The 21,433-nt window shown below is 36.5% G+C and overlaps 1 protein-coding gene across 2 annotated transcripts in view; it reads left to right on the top strand.

The window, feature by feature from the left end:
* The window catches only part of creb5b (cAMP responsive element binding protein 5b), a 103,612-nt gene that overhangs the window by 28,461 nt on the left and 53,718 nt on the right, over nt 1-21,433 (top strand). For both annotated transcript variants that reach the window (XM_088600299.1, XM_088600300.1), the window contains one exon: nt 2,476-2,633. In XM_088600299.1, coding sequence (XP_088456425.1) covers nt 2,476-2,633 — 158 coding nt within the window. The remainder of the gene's footprint in view (nt 1-2,475; nt 2,634-21,433) is intronic.

Below are 21,433 nucleotides of genomic sequence, written 5' to 3'. Positions count from 1 at the left end.
CGGTGGTGCCTGGCAATGCTGAAGATGGTTTAATTTTTGTATGTATAGTTTTGTAAATCAAACTGCATTTATGCTGTTAATTATGGCGAATTATTAGACCAGCACTGATTCCACAGTGAATTATCTATATAAATGGAGCTCTCCTTGTGTGGTTGTGCGGAACCAGGACAAAAACAGTTTTTGTATAAGGAATTTTCCAAAAGGGTCAAGTTACTTTATTTTTTAAACTAATACAAATGACTTTTGTTTCAATGGTAAACCAAGCAGACTTTTATTCTGACTTAGGACAGATAATAAAAATAAGCAAGAAAGGGGTACTATTGAAAACAGAGAGGACCCTGAATGCACAGAGGAGACCAATGTACTGTAAAGTGCTGCTTGCAGGGCACCTCTGATGAATGTGTGAATTTCAAAAAATATTTATCACTACATTGATTATATGTTATAAATTAAATTATGGATATAAATTAAAAACTGTTTATATTGTTACTAAAGGTAGTTTAAAGTTAGTTTAAGAAATGTATTACTTATATAAAGTATATCTCAGATTCACTTTGTACTATGTATAAAGTATTTATATTAGGCTTTATACTTTATATTATACAGTATACCATACTAGAAATCAATACTACCTATATGTATATACTATAGCATTTTATATATGATGTGCAATGTTGATGAAAGGAATCATTACAGTTATTTCTGTTTTGTTGAATATCCCTTGAGGCCATTACTGTGTGCCAACCTGCATGTAAATGTTGTGGCAACACTAACTTAAAACCCAACAACACAATTAAAAGATGGAAACTTCAGCTTGGGCTTCAGTAACCCATCTGTCTGTAACATGTCATGACTTTCCTTCTACTTGGAGGAGAGTGTAAAGGAAAGCTGGTTCATAGAGGCAAACAAGTTAATGCCAAACTGATATCTTAGTCTTAAACAAACCTCATTACAGGCCTGGGATCCCTCCCCCTCCCTCATGGCACACATTGTGAAACGCAGACATGCTTCTTAAATTATTGTTCTCCACTTTCATGGGAGACAGAAATTTGGAGTATGTTCATTTTTGCAAGTGAGGGTATGTATTAATGCCAGTAAGTGACAGATGACTACAGACTACTGTCTCCCACAGATTTAGTGGCTGTTTTCTACAGTATCAGATACAGTATCTTTATAATAATACAGATATTATAAAATGCAATTACTAAGCACACTCTTTGAAGCTATTTTAAGTATTGCAAATGAGATGCATGTATCACATGAACAGCTACAGTGCAGGTGGTTTTCAGATGTTGCAGGATCCATTTTGGATGGATCCATTTTCTAACCACTTATTCCATACAGGATCACAGGGGAGCTGGAGTCTATCCCAGCAAGCAACGGGCATAAGGCAGAATACAAAACTGGATGGGGTGCCAGTCCATTGCAAGGCAGAGACATAGACACAAATACAGACATGTATACACTCATTCCAGGGCCAGTTTACCCAGACACCAGCAAATGTCCGAGTATGTCTCTGGACTGTGGGAGGAAATCCACATGAACACGGGGTGAACATACAGACTACACACAGACAGCACCCGCAGATCTGGGATTGAACCCAGGGCCCCAGCACTGCGAACTACTGCACCACTATGGTTCCCTAAATTATATAGAAAAACCTAAAAATAATATAAATTAATCAAATAAGTAATTTTGCATTTTTAGGAATTATTTTGGAAAGGAAGCTATTAAATAGTTTTTTTTAATTTAGTTAAGTTATTTACTTAGCAGATACTCTTATCCTGGATGATTTACAATATATGCTGTAATTGCTCTTCTATAACATTTTTCATCCCAAAGAATTTCAAAGCACCCATCTGGATAACACCTAGCAACCTTTTTGCATCAACATCAGCTGGAGAAATGAGAATTTACTTTGCCAGTTGAATTAAAAAGCAGTTTTAGGAAAGCCACAACCTGTATTTCCTTAGAGATGTAACAATCTGGGAGGTATTTACCATCCCAGTATTGACCACGCCAGCTGTGGCTTGTTTCTGAGGTCTGAATGGACCCGTCTACAATGTGATAACATTGCTGTCAAAATACAAACTTTAACCGTTAAGATAAATACTGAGCAAGTGCTGAAAAGTGGTCAGGGACTGAACAATCCTGAAGTCTGTGGGTAGTTCAATCTCCCAGTGAGGAGCCAGGGTGGAAAATGAGCAGGCTCAGATAAAGTGGGAGAAAGGAGAGGGTGTTCAGAAAGGAATGTGAATGGAAAGATGATGACAGATGTCATGTGTGAGGTGTAGGCTGAATGAGCCGGTATTGTTGCTTTCATCAGAGTGTAAATCTAGCATCTCAATTTTTTGTGCTCAACATCTCTGTGGAAGCAATTCCTCTTTGTATCCTTCTGAAGTAAAGTAGATACTGTAGTTGTTATTTGTTTCTTCCAATCACTTGTATCTTATACGATTTCCTTTTTTTTTCAAGAACATTTCACTGCACAGTACAGCAGGACCATCTCCACACCAGCCTGCCCAAGCAAGGATGTCGAACCACGACACCAGCATTGTTATACAGCAGGCCTTACCCTCTCCACAGTCTAGCTCTGTCATCACCCAAGCACCTTCCACCAACAGACAGATTGGGTGAGTAGTGTTTCCTGTGGCAGTTGTGTTTTACTAAACAGGTAAGAAACGGTGGCCACTTTCTGAAAAGCAGTGTTATTTATTAGAAATTATCAGACTGATTAGTTACGATCATTTTAGATTTGATGCTGTTATAATCACATTTTTTGCATGGTTGTCTTATTTGTTTGTTTATTCAACATATACAGTACCTCTTAGACATAATTTGGAGCACTCATTTATTTAATCACATATCACATACAGTACCTTTCTGAATATATGCTTTATGCTTTTTCCATTATTCTTATTTTATTTTTTAATATATATCATATTCCATTTTCATATTCCATATTTTTAAAGTCTTTGATGGACTAGCACCTTTTCCAGGGTATAGTCTCTCCTTGCACCCTGTGCCTGCCAGCTCACCATAACCCTCAGAGTATAAAGCTATTAAATAAAATATAAAGCTAAGAATAAACTTATTAAAAAAGGATGGACAGTGGTTTTAAGTTAATGCTAGCTGTACATTATTATTTACATCTATAATAGGAATACCATTTGGTACCAAAATGGTACCAAAAAATACCATTTGTAGCAAATAAATATGAAAAGTACAATATCCTGTATTTTCACTTGGAGTTATCTTAAATATAACATAAAGTAAAAGATGCTCTACTTATTTGATCTTGAAACTTTAGGTCAGATAATCTCTTAGTCAGCAATTGTTACTGTATGTAGGGCTCTCGCTTAGGTTAAAATAAGGTGAGTGTTGGAAAGATGTGATTACTCATCAGCTGCTCTTCTGACTTAAATCACTCCTTAGCACATTGCAAAAGTACTGTACCTTTTTTAATTTCGCAATAGTGGACACTTTTGTAATTACCCCATGTAAGTCTTGTCTCGTAAATAATTATGGCATAATCCTGGACAGGCTAGGATGAAAATTAGTCCATTCTTAGGTGCTGTGCTTTGCTTCTAATGCAACTTTCATTCACCAGCCTCACAGCCATAATGGCTGAGTGAAAGCCTGGAAGTCTGGGTTGTGCTGAATTTCTGCAGGGATCCTCAATGCATTTTCTTCTGGTATTCTGTATGGTTCAAACAACAGTTATAAGGGAACTGAACTGAAGAAAGTTTTTCCTTAAGACTAGGGCAGTTTCATTCCATTGAAAAATCAAAAAGACTTAATGAGTAATTCATTCACCTTCAGTAGCAGATCTCACATGGTTCTCACATTACTTTTGTTATCCTCTGGTTCTTGCACCTCAAAACCTTTTAAATATGCAATTTGTTTATTCTTTATTGTCATAAGCTTGACTCTCTACCTCACAGCATTAGGATGTAATTTCATCCCACAGTACTGTAGGAATAAGTGGACATGAGTGGTGCCTTGCATGTCCTGTCAATGGTGCTGACAACATTTACCCTTTTCACTGAGCCCTGAAACACAAACAGGAGGAGGTGGACATGTATCTGAAAACTGGGAAAAGGAAGCAGTTCTTTACTCAAAAGGTTGTGGGAGTATAGATCAAGCTGCCCAGCCACTTTTCTGATACTTTAGCATTTTTCAACAAACATCTGGATGAGATCCTAGGGTCAATTAGCTGCTAACGACCAAAAACGTCCTATTAATTGTAACTTTTCTTATACCTTCTTTAGTAAAATGTAAAAAAAATATATATATACAGATTTATGTTTTCATCCTGAAAAATATAAAGGGACATCCCTGGTGTTGAATTGTGATCTGCAGCCAATATACTGGCCAAACACACGACACTCATGTTCACATGCAGTGATGGATGGCTTTGGTGATTTCGTGAATGTCCCAGTATAGTGAATAAATAAACCTATGGTAAACCTTTGAGTATACCCAGATGGAACCATTCTGTAATTCTTTACAAAATGGAACCATTCTTAATAAATTATTCCAAGTCAAAGACATAATCTTATTCAACTGTAGAATGCAAATGAACGTTCTGACGTTTGCTCCCAGAAATTACCCAACCATCTAAGCACAAGATATCTATGCCAGGATGTAAAATCAGCAATGAAGATATATCAGCGTTACTGTGTGCAAATGCTGATGGCCTACACAGGGTGACACCCATAGTTACTGGCACATCACAGAAACTGAGGGTCCTCTAGGATATAAATAATGAGCTTTCAGTAGTCTGTTATCATTCCAGTAAAGCTCGGTTTTCCTCTGACAATTTCTTTCTCATATACAGTGTGTTTTGAGCTTGAAATATCTCATTGCTAATTTAACAGACAGCCAGCAACACCACTTTCTGCCTATTGGTTTGGTGAAGTGGGGCTATACTGTTCTGTAATACAATATAGTGCGTTTATATAAACAGTACAGTGCAGTTTAGTATATACATATCCAGAAAACATCTATTTATTATACTATACTACAGTATATTATATAATACATGAAATATATGTATATACTGTATTTCTATGATTGGGATGAAATCATCATTTGTGACTTTGGAAATTCAGCAGTAACCATTCAGGACAGCCTTTTTCCTATTAGTCCATTAAACCGATTCTTTTTATGTGAAATTTTTGATACACAGCTGTTTCAAAGTTCTAAACTTTTTATGTAAAGGCTCCAGTTTCAACTTCTATAACAACTTTGATTGTTATTCAAAAGAAAATTTATAAATTTGTCAGCAGGAAATCACTGTAGGTTTCTTCACAAAGAAGGAAAAAACTGGTATAAAAGTTTTTTATAAAAATGGTATAAAAATAGAATTTTGCACAGCACTATGCAATACAAAAGTGTTGTACGACCATGCTGATTAAAAAGGATGTTATACATTTTTCCTTAAATCTCTGCAGTGACGATGATGTGACTAGTTTCTAGGTTGTTGAAAGCAATTAACTTGATACTAATGAGAACCATTTGTCAAAAATATTAAAACTAATATTGCCAGTGAATGTTATAGTGAAAAATGAAGCCTTCATGACAAACACTTTCCCCAAACTCTCCAGCCCTGCCAGTACAGTTTGACACAAGGGAATGGGGACATTATGTAAAAGAGGCTTTGTCCTCTGTAGCAAAAGGTGTTAAGACACAAGCAGCCTCCCGAGTCTACATTCACTGTGAAGTTACATGTGCCACACTGAGTCAGTGTTCTCATGGCATTCAGTTAGGATGACGTGGCTTTTTTTGCTAAATCCCACATTTTCATTTTAAATTTGTATATTGATTTAGGAACATCTGCTGTTTTTGATAGTTGCTTATCATTATTATTTGCTGTCTTTTCGCAATTGTATTGCAGCAGATGTTGGTTTTTGGCAGTGGACTGTGGACAGTGACTGGATGTATAATACACCTGCACTTTCTCTATGTTCTGATGCCACTTGGTGGCATAGGAGCACTAGAGAACTGTGCACCAGCACAGCTCACATCCTCTCCAGCAGTGAGGGGAAGGCTGTGACACCAAAACAGATCAGTCCTCTGAGCACCTTCATCTCATAGAAATAGTGTGGCTACATTCATGTTGTTATTGTTAAGTGATTACACTTTCACATGTTGTTAAATCAATGGTATCTTGAAACTGCAGGAGGAAAACAAAACTGCAACGCTTACATTTTGTTTTATTTTCCTCAGGTCTAAGAGTTGACAAGTTTTCTGTTGTTGAACAGGTTTTTCTTTGTATGGTTTGATTTTGCACCATTGCAGCTGAAGGTGTCTGTATGACCTTCGGCCAGAAAGGGAAGATCCATGTCAGTGTAATAGTGAAAATTGGAAAACTTTGCAACACATTTCATAGATCCCTGCAAAATATAGGATGAGCTGGATTAAGCTCCGTTTAGATTTATAAAGTAAATAAATTGCTACATGATTGCTGCCTCTTTATTAAAATGAGGCTAACAGGAAAATGTTGGGAAACACTACATGGATCACAGCCTGTGTTATCTTTTGTTTCTGAAAGGCAGCGTAGACATGTACCAACAAAGGCTCATTTACTGACACTCACAGCTCAAACCTGCCCTTGGCTGTTTTTGTGTGTCGGGTACTTTCATGGCCTGTAATTATGGGGTGGGTTCAAGTCTGCTTTTTCCCTCCCTCTGTATTTTGAATACTGGTTGAAGCTGTTGAAGCTGTTTACAGAAGGTGAATAATGCAGCTGCAGGCCAGGCGGAGACGTAGCTGCCTGGCTAAGTATTGGTCTTCATGGCTCTTTGACCCTGGTGCCTCTGTTCATTTCATATTGCTCATTCTGTTCTAACCTCTTCTTCCAGGGTTAGAGGCATGCTTGAGCAAATTGATCTTACCAAATAACTGGCTGAGGTCTATTAAATAATAATTATTTATTCTCGTTTTTCAGATAAGATGTAAAGCGGACATCTCCAACCCTGATCATGGAGCCACAAGCTAGTTATTCTTGTAAGCTAGTAAAGTATTGATGACATACTGGTCCTTGAGGGCTGAATGATATTTTGATTTTTCTTCAAAATGATCTCTAAATAATACTTGAATTGCTCCGGGCCATTACAAATTGGTGATTTAAAGGTCACCATTAAAAACCTGCTGGGGTTGGGTTCTCCAGGCCCAGGGTTGGAGACCTCCTGATGTAGAGCATTCAACTTTTCAACAATAAGATTAACTGACAATCAGCAAAACAAAACAAAACATATTATAACATTCTTGATTCAAAAGTGATGTTAATTTTCTTTAACAGTGTCTATTTGCCTTGATAATTCAGGACATTTTTTGTTAAGAATGCATAAAGTAATACACCGAGGTTCTGTTAATCCATTGGTTTATTAAAACAACTTTGATGTGTTCCTGATTCACATAGTAAACTAGTTGAATGCCAGTTTTTTTAAGCATTTGCTCCAAGGTGACTATGCTGTGTCAGTACTAATAAGGACTGAGTGTAAATTGCCTGTGTGGCGAGGACAGCTTGCTGAAGGGAGCTTGCTCTGGTTATGGTTGTGTCTCAGCAAACAGCTCTATTCCATAATTATTGGGACCCGAATCAACGTGTTGTACAATAGCAGAATCCCACTCAGGATTTGAACCCGTGACCCCTCCACCTGGAGGGATCTCAGATAAATCAGAATTTTTTTTTTTGTCATGGACATGGTGTGTTATATAATAATGAACATACTCACCTGCTCTTCATACACTCTTTTCATGTGTACGTTCTGATATACTGTATAGAGTGACCAAGCAGCTCGCACCAAGGAGCAAGGTGACACCAACAAAAGTAAGATGATTTGATGCCTCACCACAACCTGCCTGGCTACGATGGTGACTTCATTATGGAGCCCTTCCCTTAGAACTGAATGTAGTCTGACATATTTTTAGAAAACAGTATATACAGTGTAGTACTTTTTGGTCTATTAGGACCAGCATTCCTTTGGTTGAGAATGACGTCCTCATATTTATTAAGGAATGTAAATAATTCCTTATGCTCTTATTCTGTTGTGTGGGATCCTTATAATAATTTTTTGTTTTGAAGTGTCAGAAGGCTTTACAAGATGAAAGTGATTTATAATGAGCCTGTAATGAGAATTCATTAAATTTACCTTTATAAAAAATCTGGCATGTATTGTGCCCCCAGAAAAGGCATCTTGCATCCCAGGGTTATGAACCACTGGTCTGCTGTCTACTCAGCCACTGTTGCTGTAACATGCTGGAGCAAATTCCCTCCAGTCGATTCTCCTCTAATTTCAAGGAAACATGACCTGAAGTCATGGCACAGGACCATAGCTAAACTGTGCGGCCTGGAGCAAACCGGATTGGTTCATTATTTATAGTAATGTAGTAATGAATGTAATTGACAAAAATAGTTATTTAAATTGAACTGTATATGGAAATACACACTCTACACTTTATACTGTCTAGAGTTTGAAGTCGTTTGTGTCTAAACTTAATGAGACTTGTAAAACATTTTCATTGGCCTTGCTAAAGCTATATAAAAAATATATGCTTCAAATTAGATTATTTTGAAAAAAAAAAAGACTTTTTCCATGATTACATTTGGATTATCTCAGATAATAATTGGACAATAACTACCTCCAATAGTTAAATATAAAGTGAAACATTTTGTCAAGGGAACATTCTAATGAAGACATTGAAAAGGCACATACTTTTTTCTAGAGGGACAAGAAAATCGGAAAGCAAATATTTTGTTAATAGAATAGAAAATAATGGGAAAACTGTCCTTTTGAAAGATTAGGATTTGTTGTTCAAGCAGTGGAAATGACCTGGACAACTTTCGGAGTGAGATCACATGAGTGAAAAAAATTTGGTAAATTAGTGGAAAGGGTCCGAAACAGTGCGGGAATCCAAATGACTGATGGCTAGTGTAATGCCTCCCTACAGTAATATCCTGTATTTATAATACATAATTGGAGCAGTATCTGATATTGCATTTTGTAATAATTTATTCAGCTCATACAGTATGTTAAAGAATCTGTGCATGGTATCGATTGGCAGGTTGTTTTGTTGAGATTGTGTCTGTTTTTATGTGTTAGAATGAACGGTTCAGTGGACATTGGTAAAGCACAGAATCACTGCATTATAACTGCATATGCAGGTTTAGTGCACACATGTACAGTAGGTCATACTCTAACTGTAGTTTTATACAGAGAAAATGCATCTTTATTCTTGCACAAGCAGTAAAAAAAATCTTTTCTGTGGCTGTAGAACAGCAGACTTTTTTGTAGATAAGGAAGGGCACATGCACTGGGTTAATGTTCATCTGAACTTTGTATAATGCCTGCAGTGACTATGACAGTGATGGCTAAGTGCTTAAAAATGAGTTATGTTGTTTTTAGCACCTTTGGGACAGCTGTTTATTTTGATCTATAAACCTTGTGTACGTTGGCTTGTGCTCACATCTATTGTGCTGCAGGCTTGCAAGCGTTATTAAAATTAGCAAGGCTTTGACACTGGGCCTCGGCTGTGCAGCTCCGGAGCTCTTGCCAAATCCAGGAGAGAGTTGTGCTGCACCAAGAATCTCTGTCCATTGACAGACAGCACTGATTAGAGAGGCTAAATGTCAACATTGTTCTGGGAGGCTCCTGGCGAGCGTCCAGCCTGTGTTTAGTGTATTGGGCTTTTCAGTCTTTTTTTTATCACTGCTTCTCACATATTATAATTCACTCTGTCAAGCGCAGAGTGCCTGTTGCTGTGGTATGCCTAATTGCCCAATGCTTTCAAAAAGAAAGAAGGGGGAACATTACATACTATACTTACAGCATCCTGAAGCTTAACTTGTTTATCTGCAATAGTGTTAAATGTAATTCTGTTTAATTAATGGAATAGCTATCTGTGTACATGTGCTTAGTAGTGCTGTGCATAACCAGGTTTTTGTTAAGAATAGTTTAAAAAGATACCTCTTATCTGCACTTTGCATGTGTGGAAACACAACAAAAAGTAGAAATATAATTATAACAAATTAAAAAGAATAGACATTTTTAATGCACTTCACCAAAAAAACAGGTACCGCCCTTTTCCTGTACAGCAGACGAGGTGTTCACAGAGTCTCTCCAGAGGCCTGAAATCCTCTGGCTGTTGTCTTGTCTCCTGTTTCTTTTTTCTTCTATCTCTTGTTCAAGGCACAGGAAGGTTGATAAACCTTGAAAGTGTGCCATCCAAGTCCACCAATCAAAACCTGACATAGCACCACGATATGTTAGGCAAATGTATATTTTGAACATTGGTAAAATAATGGTAGTATTTGATCCATCCATGGCAACTAAAAGTTTTGACAGAGTTAAGAATGTGACAATTGGAAAAAAAGGGAAAACCTACAAAAAAAATATCTTCGATTTAAAGACTGAGACACTAGGGTTTTTGTTTACATGGGTTGGTAGATCGTTCCAGTTTAAAAGCACCTAATGATGATGTTTCAGTGTTGCTCATTGAGCTGTCTTGGTCATTGAAACTCCTGCCAAACACCTGAAAAATCACCCCTCTTTCAAAGTCACTGAGGTCTCCTTTTGTGTCTATGATACTGTAGTCATTATTCTAAACAACAGTGCCTGTCCAGAATTTTTATACTGGATCCTAAGCATGCTTGGATGTTATTTGGTTAATTAACACATGAGCCATACCAGTGTGGAAGTCACTGGTCTTTATACACTTGGTATCCCTTATTTACCTGTAGATCTTAGTCTGTCAAGGTTATGTCAAACAGATGATGGTTACAGGGGACAATAATGAGATGCTGTCTTTCAGATGAGATCTTAAACTAAAGTCCTGTTTTTAAAAAGTCCTGACTGCTTGGTCATTAAAGGTCTCAGTGGTCATTAAAAAGCCCAGTATCTTATTTAAATTCCACTTTGGCTTTCTTAAAGTTGTTGGTTAATTCACCCAGATGGTTGCTACACTTGAACAGTAGATGAAGTAATGCATAGACCGCTATGAGAGCCTTGCAGACAAAGAGCACTGTGAAATGAGCACCTGTAAAATGCTCATTTGCAGTTATGCTCCAATACCAAGACATTAAGAAAACAACAAACACAAACACACAACAGCTTTGGATGTTAAATCAAACTGTAAAACTGTAGTGTTAAATGCAAAATTCAATGAATAGCATTCTAACATACTGTATGTGTCTTTGTCATCCATATGAGCCAAGGCAAGGAAATAGCGTAATCAGTGGACCTGTTTTGACACAGTCATATCATCAAGAACTGGGAACACTGGTGCCAGTAGTTCCATGATTTCCATGATGGCATTCAGCTCATCCTGTAGAGAGAATTCATTATCAATGGATGCTGTTATTTTAGCTTGTTGCATTAAAAAGTGCATTTACTGTAGATTATAGTTCTCACATATACATGGAAATGCATTCTTCAGGCAAAGGGAATGTTCTCATTTTAGCTTAACCAATGCCAACATTTTTGTTAAATATAAATTATGTACTGTATCAGGCACGCAACCAGCAAATCAGAAAATTGCAAAGACGTGACTATCTCGTTTTATAATTTTTCCCATAATTTAGAATTTTAACTTATTAATATGATATATGAGAATAATACAAAACTCTGGAGCTTATAGGTTTTGCCTGCAACTAAGCTTTTTAGGAATGAAATCCATTGCTTGTCTGGTCAGTGGTGTCATCTACCTGTGATGTAGTTATTATATTTTACTCTTTAAGAATTGGTGTTAGAGCTGATGTGCAATATCATCTTGAAAGAATACTGAGCATGGATGTGGCTTTTCAAGAAAGCAAATCTATTTTCTTTCCCCTTGTAGATGCTTCCTGTCAAAAACATTATTCTAAACAAGATGGAGAACAGAAATAACATTAGTACAAATGATATACATAGGCTGTTTAAGGTTTATCAAGACAGCCATGACCACAAGACCACAGAGGAAGTGTAAAACAGAACTATCAATGGGACATTCCTGCTTCATAGTTTTTGCAGCTGTTGTGTCCATTTTTATTTAGCTTCAGATTTTATTAATGTTTTGCTTACTTGTTTTTTAGTGTCAGCATCAAACCTATGGCTGTATGGATATGGATATAATCTGCATGTCTTATTTGCAGATGGCTGTTAGTAGTTTTATAAACCATTCAAAACTGAACCAGAGTCAGTTAAAACCAGCACAAGCAACACAAAATATTAAAACAAAGAGGTAAATTGAAACATTGTTTGTTTTTTTTAGGACCCTAAAAACTTTAATTTCACCTCAGCACTGGCCTACACTCTCAGTTCTAAAATATAAATTGAGTTATATAAAACTAGTTTGTAGTTTAACTAGATGTGTTAGAAAATACTGTACGTATGTTGCACTGCTTTATGGAGTGATGCATAAAATACATTAATGCATACAAAATGAACATGTAATTAATAAGATATTAAAAATACGTAATCTTCTAATTGTAAAATATAGCATTTGTGATAGAAAACGTAAGCAGCTATTTCAATACTGCAAATCAGCTCAATTAAAGAGCATCTGGATTTTCAAATGTGTATTGCCATACATATTGCAGTTGGCCTGTTACTTGATACTTGATATTTATTTTACATCTCTTCTGTAACTTCTGAGTGTTTATTCTCTGACATTTACTATAAGGGTTCTTGAAATTAATTTAGCACAAAAAAATAATTTTCCTTTTTATAAACATAGCAAAGGTTATACAATAAAGAAAAGCAGAGCTTTCAGTCCATTTAACCCAAATGCATCTTTTTCATGATAGAAGACAGGGTATCGGCTTCAACAGCAACTGGGTTCAGTCCCAGGTAGGGGCAAGCGATGTACCTTGCTCTAATTCCTTCCTGAAGACTCCCAGGTCCACTCAGCCTGCTTTCCAAATGAGTACCGGGAATTAATCCTTCTGTGGGTAACAGGCCGGCCGGAGCGTGATGCTGACCACATCACCTCCACCTCCAGTGTTGGATAGTCATGATTTTTTCTAGTAATTGACACTTCTGCCTTCTGCACACTTCTACAATAATACTGTTTAATAAAGAACTCTGTCCTCCTCCTGCCTGAGGCATGATGTCTGTTCCTTTTTCAGTGAAGATCTGAATGGATCCTGCTTAATCATTTTATATGGTGTTTATTCTTCTGTTATATTTTTAGTTGATTTGCTAAACCATTTGGGAAAATATTTTTCAGCTTTTGATTTGCTCACTCTTTGGCTTTAACTTGGGCTTTTTTCCTTACATTGTTTTGCCGTGTTTGAAAAAAGAAGCTTTACATATTAAAAATCTTCAAAGCCATCGAGAAAGTCATTCTGAAACAGCTCATTACCAAATGTGATAGATAGACCAGATTTCCCCACGTTTTTGTATTCTGTATGTTCCAGTGTTTTTATGTTCAATTATGTTGTTTATGTTCAATTCTTCTTCTGCACATAAATTCTTAATTTCATTACAGAGTGTCAACTACATTTGGTGGTCTATAACATACTCCTAACATTATGTCTTAAGCATCGTCTTATGAATCGGTCTCACATGGGTTCTGAGACCCTTAATTTTTGTAGGCAAGTGTTTCTCAACCTTTTCCATCTCTTAACACAGTTACATAAATATAAACCTTTTGTGGGATTATAAAAAGTACCATGGCCCTCCCAACACAAACATACACATCACAAGTCCAAGAACAGTATTAATATTATAAACAAGACTTATTTCAATGTTTCATTGGAATTTGTCTTGAAATGCATAGTCGCCTTTTCCTGGCAGGACCGGACGACAGTGGAACATAGAGCTTTTGCTCAGCTGCCCAGATGTTCTGTATTTTTGTTTTTTATGTCCGTACGGCTTGAAAAACTGAACTTGCACCACAAACGATCCCCATGGGACATCTCTGTTTTATGTCTATGCGCTGAACATGCAACATGACACTTTAGTTACTTAGCAAAACTAATATAAATAAACAATATTCCTTTTTATTTATTATTATATTGTATGTGATTTTCCAGAGTTCTGGTGCACACCTGTTAATATCTGAAGGCACACATATCATCCACCTCAACGCTAGAGATACAGCACACCGTAGACGTCTTACATTCCCTGATGCAGATCCCAGTGCAGTAGTCCAGAGAATATGATCTTCAATAAACACCATTTATCTTTTTGTGTTTTTGGTAGTTACCAAAACCATACCTATACTGTATACATAGACCAAATTCTGAAACAATTTGGACAAAAGAGCAGAAATAAGGAAAACTCAAATTACAGATTTTTCTTTTCTCTGGGTTCCTGTGAAATGAACAATTTGTTGAGAGTAGTACTCCCTGGCTTCTAGCATACAGGCAGTCCACTGGCAATGACAGCCCCAAGACATCTGTGAAAGAGGCAGAAACAAGGGCACCACTATAGGGAGAGGGAGCTCTGAGCAGAGCCTAGTATACTAACTCTCCCAGACAATGCTCACAGGCTGACAGACAGCACCGGAACACTCTCAGATCTCAGATAAATGAGCACAAAGAAACTGCAAAATCTTAAACGGGAGTTATGACAATAATACTATTTAACTCACTGGAGCAAGTGCTGGACCATACTCCAGAAGATCCACCATCTTCCTTACTCTGTTAGTGTTCTACATTACCATTTCTTGTTTAACATGGTCTGTCCCATTGCTTTGGGTACTTCTTTCACACCCATTGGTCCACTCTCAGGGAAAATTGAATAAACTCCTCCCCCCTGCATGTCACACTCTTATTCTCCTCTCTCCACTTTTCTTAGTTCCCCTCTCTCTTCAATACTTCTGCTCTGTCTTCATCAAGATTAATTTCCCAACTAATACTCTTTGCACCTTAATGCCTCCCTGTAACAAATCCGTATGCACATGCCTCCTGATGCAGCAGCAATCAAGAATATTGTTTCCTTACTCCCTCAGTCTTTATCTCTCATTCTTACTTTCCATGACTGCCCTGTCTGTCTGCAGTTGTTAAGGCACAGATGGTACTCAAGATTCAGCCTGTATTATTTAGACTCCCCTCTCTCTTAGGTGTGGGAAGAAATTACACTGCTGCCTTTCCAAGCAACGCACTGCTCCTACAGGTGATAACGCCTCCCATTGACCTTGGTTTAGCTGGCCATCTCTGTTAAATGGCAACACACTTCATTCTCATTGGTGTTGCAAATGAGCTACCACACTGCCCGCCTGTCCAGAGCCTGTGACACCCCACAGTATAGTCTAGGCCATATCTTCCTCAAGCTCTCCTAGTTTTCCCCACAGGCCTGTAGCCAGCCAATCCGTTACCAGCAAAAATTCCCCCACCTGATCTCTAACTTTCCTTCCGGATTGGAGCCTTGATGCAGACTGGAACCATTTCTTCCCAACTGGTCTTATAAGCCTCCTAATTAGCCCCAGAGGAGAGGCTAATTCCACACAGAGCATATCCTGACAGCTCTTTTCCCTCACGTGGAATCCCACTTGATCTGAGTGCCAAAGACTCATTAAGAACAGCTGTGCCTTATTCTACAGCTTTTCTCAATTAAATGGCAGCCATCTTGGCTCAAGGTCACATCACTGGGCCTCGGTTTTGAGACAAAATGGTGATTTTCGCACAAAGCCACCTCTAAACTCCCATCTCCCATGGGTACATCAAACTAATTTTCTCAGAACCAGCCTCTGCTAATTTATATTTATATTTAGCACAGATGGCATGACACCAATCCTAGTGAATAACAATATCACATTAATATTACCATATCTTTAATTTTATAAAGACGAAGGTAGACCAGTATTTAATTTTTCAGATGGGTAGCTGCGTCAGCATGCGTAGGCTGCAAAGGAGCAAGTAACAGGTTTACTCCATGCTGAAAAAAAGAAAAGAAAAAACACGTTTGGGCCGTGGAGCCTTCTTCAGGAGCCTTCTTCACACCTGAAGAAGGCTCCACGGCCGAAACGTTGTTTTCTCTCTTCTTTTTTTCAGCATGGAGTAAACCTATTACTTGTTCCTTTGCAGTATTTAATTTTTGTTCATTTCTAACATTTTCTCTGTCCATCTCACTGTTAGTTGCACTGTTACAGTATATTCACATCTATATCACATAAGATGAGAACAAAGTTAAAAACAAGAGGAGGCTGTTCTAACAGTGGCCCATTTAGCTCATATGGTTGCTAGTAGCTAATTCATCCAAGGATCTCATCCAGTCTTTTCACCAAGTATCAGCTTCAACAACATGGCTGGAACTAGCTTGTTCCAGAAACCCAAAATTAGTTTTTTAAAATCATCCCTTTTATTCTCAGTTTTACAAGTACTTTTTTGTGGTTTTGACTTGTAACCTCTGGTTTGTGTTTCATTGTTGATTCTGAAGAAATCCATTGGGTTTATGTTGTCAGTGTTTTTTGATTAATTTGAAAACTTGGATCAGGTTCGCTCAAAGTCTAATCTGTTCAAGACTGAAATGGCAAATTTCTTCTAGTCTGTTAGTGTAGGGAGTTCCTTACAGCCTCTGAATGTATTTAGTTGCTCTTCCCTGGACTAAAGCTTCCATACCTTTTTCTGTAGTAACAAACATTGTAAAAATGTTATAAACTCATTAAAATATGCAATGCATTAGCGTTGCAAATATGAAGAAGCTTTACCCTTCTGCAAAGCAAAAATAAAGCTAAGAAGAGCTTCCAAGTGTAATCAACATTAACTCATATGGATTGATTATGAAAGTACAGCCAGGCTGAACTGATTAAATCAGGAATTTAGGCACCACAGGTATGGTATTAAATCTAGTATCATAGCTGGCAATGACACATAGCGAACTGTGAATTTACTAAATGCTTGTCTTAGTGAGCGGGGGCTCACAACTGTTGGTCAATAATTTTTATTTATATGCAATCAAATTAACTGTCACATTTTGGATAATTTGTTCACATTCGAACATAAAGCTAATTTATGTTTAACTCATAGATTTCAAATGACCCTAGGTTTTGGGACCCATTTATTTTAAAATTTCAAAAAGTAATGTCAGTATTTGGTGGCATGTCCCTTTAGGCAATAATTGTGTTATTGTTGTTGTGTTCAGTTGTTTGATCAAATTCTAATAATGAAGCTAACAGACAAAAAGGGATGATTAACATTTTGGTTTCAACTTGCCTAGCTGAGTAAATGACTTGGATGGTCGGAGATCGTTGCTGTTACATCCCCCCTCACTTGTGAGATACAGCGTGAGCCAGAAAAAACTGTTGCGACAGTGACGTTGGGGTGGAGGGAGGGATGTAAAGGAATGTAAACCAGTGCTGGCTTCAGCCAGGGGGGTTTTATGTTCAGGGAGGTGGAAGTGTGAGATTAGAATTTGACTTCCTCCTGAACGTCTCTGAACAATAACACTATGTCTGCGACCCAGTGAATTTCCCAAACTCTACTATGTCATCATTTGAGATGCTTTGTTGCAGCCACTTTGGGTTCTTGCCTGTTCTTTTGGTCTTCTAACTTGTAAAATCAATGCTCAGTTGAATTTAATTCGGGAGATTAACTTGGCCATTCTGAGATTTTCCATTTATTTGCCCTTGGTTGCATAAGCCATATTGTATATGTTTGTTTTGTGGTCATGCTGCAAATTCAGCCTAATTACTATGCATGGAAGCACTTTCTTACAGAAGCAGACAAAATGCTTCTGTAAATTTCATTCTGCTGCTGTCATGATTAGATGCATCATCACTTTTTCACTTCCAAGCAAATTTGAATCTCTCTAAATTGTCTTTTCCGTTCTTGGTGCTAATTAGAGATTTTACATCTTCTGGTGTTCTGGTGGCCTTTGTAACACTGTTGTTTTACTCTTCTGTGAGCTATGGATTTTGATATCTTCAACACAGCAATATGGAGGTTGGTAATTTCATTGACAGTTGTTTTAGTGTTTTGCTTGACAGCTCTGATTATTTTTCTGTCATATCTGCAGATGTTTTCGTTGGCTGAATTGGTCATGGCTGTTTGGCATTTATACCTGCAGTGCCTTTCTTTTTCAGTATTTTCTAAATTAATTATTTTAATGTCCCCAATTTCTGTGTTCTGATTGAACTTTCCTTTCAGCTTCAAAATTACCTCATTTTTTAAACCGATCTTTGGTATTTATTTTGATTTTCACCTATGTGCCACAAACACTGAAGTCAATGTGCCATTGAAAGGCTGATAGGGTGTTCACAGCTCTTTTATGGGCCTGCTTACCCAACACCAGACACCTGAAGGCAAGATACTGTATACCTATCAGCGAATTTTCAGCTTGCTTAATTGACCCAAGTGAGTAGAACTGAGTAGATTTTATTTTGAACAATATACTTAGGAATTCTGTTTATCCTTTTTAAACGAGAAATTATTGTTTTTAAAATTCCTAGTGAAAATTCCTCTTAAAACTTTTTAGTTTGATGGGCACTGCAAGTTATCACCCTAATGTGTGACAAACGTGATGGCAAGGTTCACTTAATTGTTTAGTTGAGAAATTATGTTTCTCTACTGCTTTTAGACTACACAACAAGTCATGATTGTATAGAATTAGTGAGATATGTCACTAATCCTTTAAATCGGTTTCTGACAAACATTATAATATTATTATTTTCAAGCTTTAAGTTAAATTGCATAAAGAAAGGTAAAGTTATAATATAAAGTCACTCTTTATTCATGTCAGTGAAGGTTACTGTGTGAAAATTTCACATACAAACTACATTAAATCAGCAGGTTAAGGTATTCATTCATTCTGCACTATTGGTAGAGATTTAGCAAGACCAGTGTGTGACTTAAAACTATTACATAGTTCACTCTTAAACTGCTTGTTCAGACAGGAATTTACTTTTATGTGTTTATTGGCAAAGTTTATAAAAATATAATTTAGAAAATATAATTATGGTGTTTCTCTTAATTTCACATTCCACTAGCTTTTTACACAGTTATGATTCACATTAAATATACATTGTGGATTATTTTGCTTTGGCAAACCCCTCAAAATTAACAAAGGGTATGAGTACATACTTTTACATTTACTTTTTGATGATTTTAATTTCAATTGATTTATTTTAATTAAAATGTACTTTGAAGAGTGGTTCAGGTTAATTATATCAAAGAATGATTTTTTCATTACTTTAAAGGCAAGGTAGAGTTTTTTTTAAATCTAACCCTGCAGTCTCTGTTGTTTCTTTACTGGGCTCAAGTCATTAGTTCTAAGATCTCTTTGAGTGCTTTTGTTCTGCAGTTTCAACAGCATTTTGATTGTCTGATGAAAAAGAGAGAAAACATCAGTTTTGTGCTCTTTATAAGCATAATGAAAGTGTGAAGATGTTCATGTTGGCAGATATAAGTATAGTGCAATTAAAAGCATCACATTTTACATTTAATAACCTTAAATAGAATAATGGCAAAAATATCTCTCAGTCAAATTTTGAATTTTTGTATGGCTAGCATCCTAGTGGCCTTATATGCTCATTTAAATGATCTGTTTTTGCCCAGCTATGATAAGTATTTTAGCTTATCCTACTAACTTATTAATCCTAACTAATAAAAGCATAATTATAATAGTTTAACACCAGAGGCTATTTGGTAGTATATTTAAGGGGATTTAACAGGAGGTCCAGGAAGTGCTTGTAATGCTTTGACTGTGTGAGAATCTATATTAACTTGATGTTATGGTTTGGCTGTCACTTTGAAGCTGGCATGGTAAGACCTGGATAGTTGAATAGATCTCTTAACGTACGTACACGATCATCACTGGAAGGATTTCTGTAGATCCAGGTTGTCTGTGGTTATTAATGTGCTTTACAGTTGGAGCACCACCACAAAAAAACATTTTATCGTTGCTTTTGGTATGGGCACTATTTTGTTATGAGATTTTTCTTTTCAGTGAATTTACTTCCTGGAACATTCTGTTGTAAACATTATTGCTTTCTACTCAAACATTCTGAAATGCTTTTTTCCAAGTATTTTATATTTTAGTCTTTTTGTGGCAAATGGCAGCTGTTTCAGCATTTCTGTCATTATGTATTCTGCCCTTCCTGTTCTGCACTTTCTCAGTTTGTTGTAGTTCTGTTGGAACTACCTGGAAGCATTAGATAGATGTTGTATGGAATGTAACTAAATACACTACAGATTATTTAATTTTTTCTTTCTGCCTAACAGTAATGACTAGATTAAGCTTTTTTACTGATCTGTGTCTAGAACACACAGCCTACCCATTTGAGTTCGGAGACTTAACCATTATGTCACACTGCTGCTCAGCTGTTATAAATAACTGGTAAAATTAATAATCTAATGCATCTAAAATCCATTAAATGCACTTTTCTAAATACCAAGTGGGTTTGTGAGAGTCTGGAATATTGTCGTGGTCTGGAACAAGCTACATGTTGTCAGAGCTGATAACCTGGCTTGTTTCAAGAAACAGCTGGATGAGATTGTGGTATCAATTAGTTACTAACAACTGAATGAGTTAGGGGAACCAGATTACTTCTCATGTGCAGCTTGTCCCAGACTCCCACAACTCTTTGAATAAAGAGGTGCCTCCTTTTTACAGCGTTAAATGTCCTTTGTCTTCTATTTCAGTGTTGTTCTGAAAAACTCTATTGGATAAGAATCAGGTCCCCATCATAGTAATCTCAGTTCAAGATTTTAGATTAAATTATATTATTATATATATTCTATATACATATCTGGTTGTTCTTCTCTGGGCTGAATCCAGAGTAGCAAAATGCTTTTTGTAATTTTATATAACCAAACTATATAAAATATTCTAAATAAAGTATTTTTATACATATTACAACTTCTATTATAATGCAAGGTTATAGAAACAATAATGATTCAATAATTCAAATGATTAAATTATTCAACTATATATCCTAACTTTGTTTATCTTTATGACTGCTTTTACTGCTTCCCCATGTTGCTTAGAAGATTAAAAAAATATTTATTTACATTAACACCTACACCTTTCCCATAACTAGCCTCTTGAAGCTCAGTGCATACCATTTTATATTTGTAGTGAGTGTAGTTAGCTTTAGTTTTACATGAAACACCCTACAGATGTTTACACTAAATATCATGTTTGCCCAATTGCCCCAGTCTGAATTATCTACAATGTTAGTTAATCCTTCTAATTTGGCATAATTTTCAAACTTGTCTAGTTTTTTTAATATACCACAATTAGGTGACATAGAGAGTTGTCCTATTACAGATCCCTGACTAATTATAATTATATAATCATACAGTATATACTAATTATTCACTAATTATATCACCCCAAACAAATGTTCAAATAATTGAACATTTATCCGTTCTATCACCTCTGTTGCCTGAAAGCAGTATACTGCTTGCAGTATATATTGCAACATGAAAATTATTTTTTATGAAAATCTAAATATACCATATTTATCCTCTGTTTGTATACTATTTGTGATAACTGTTGCTTGT

Source organism: Lepisosteus platostomus, chromosome 12 (assembly GCF_059453375.1).
Source record: "Lepisosteus platostomus isolate fLepPlt1 chromosome 12, fLepPlt1.hap1, whole genome shotgun sequence".
Classification (NCBI taxonomy): domain Eukaryota; kingdom Metazoa; phylum Chordata; class Actinopteri; order Semionotiformes; family Lepisosteidae; genus Lepisosteus; species Lepisosteus platostomus.
This window is presented reverse-complemented; position numbering and strand designations above follow the sequence as displayed.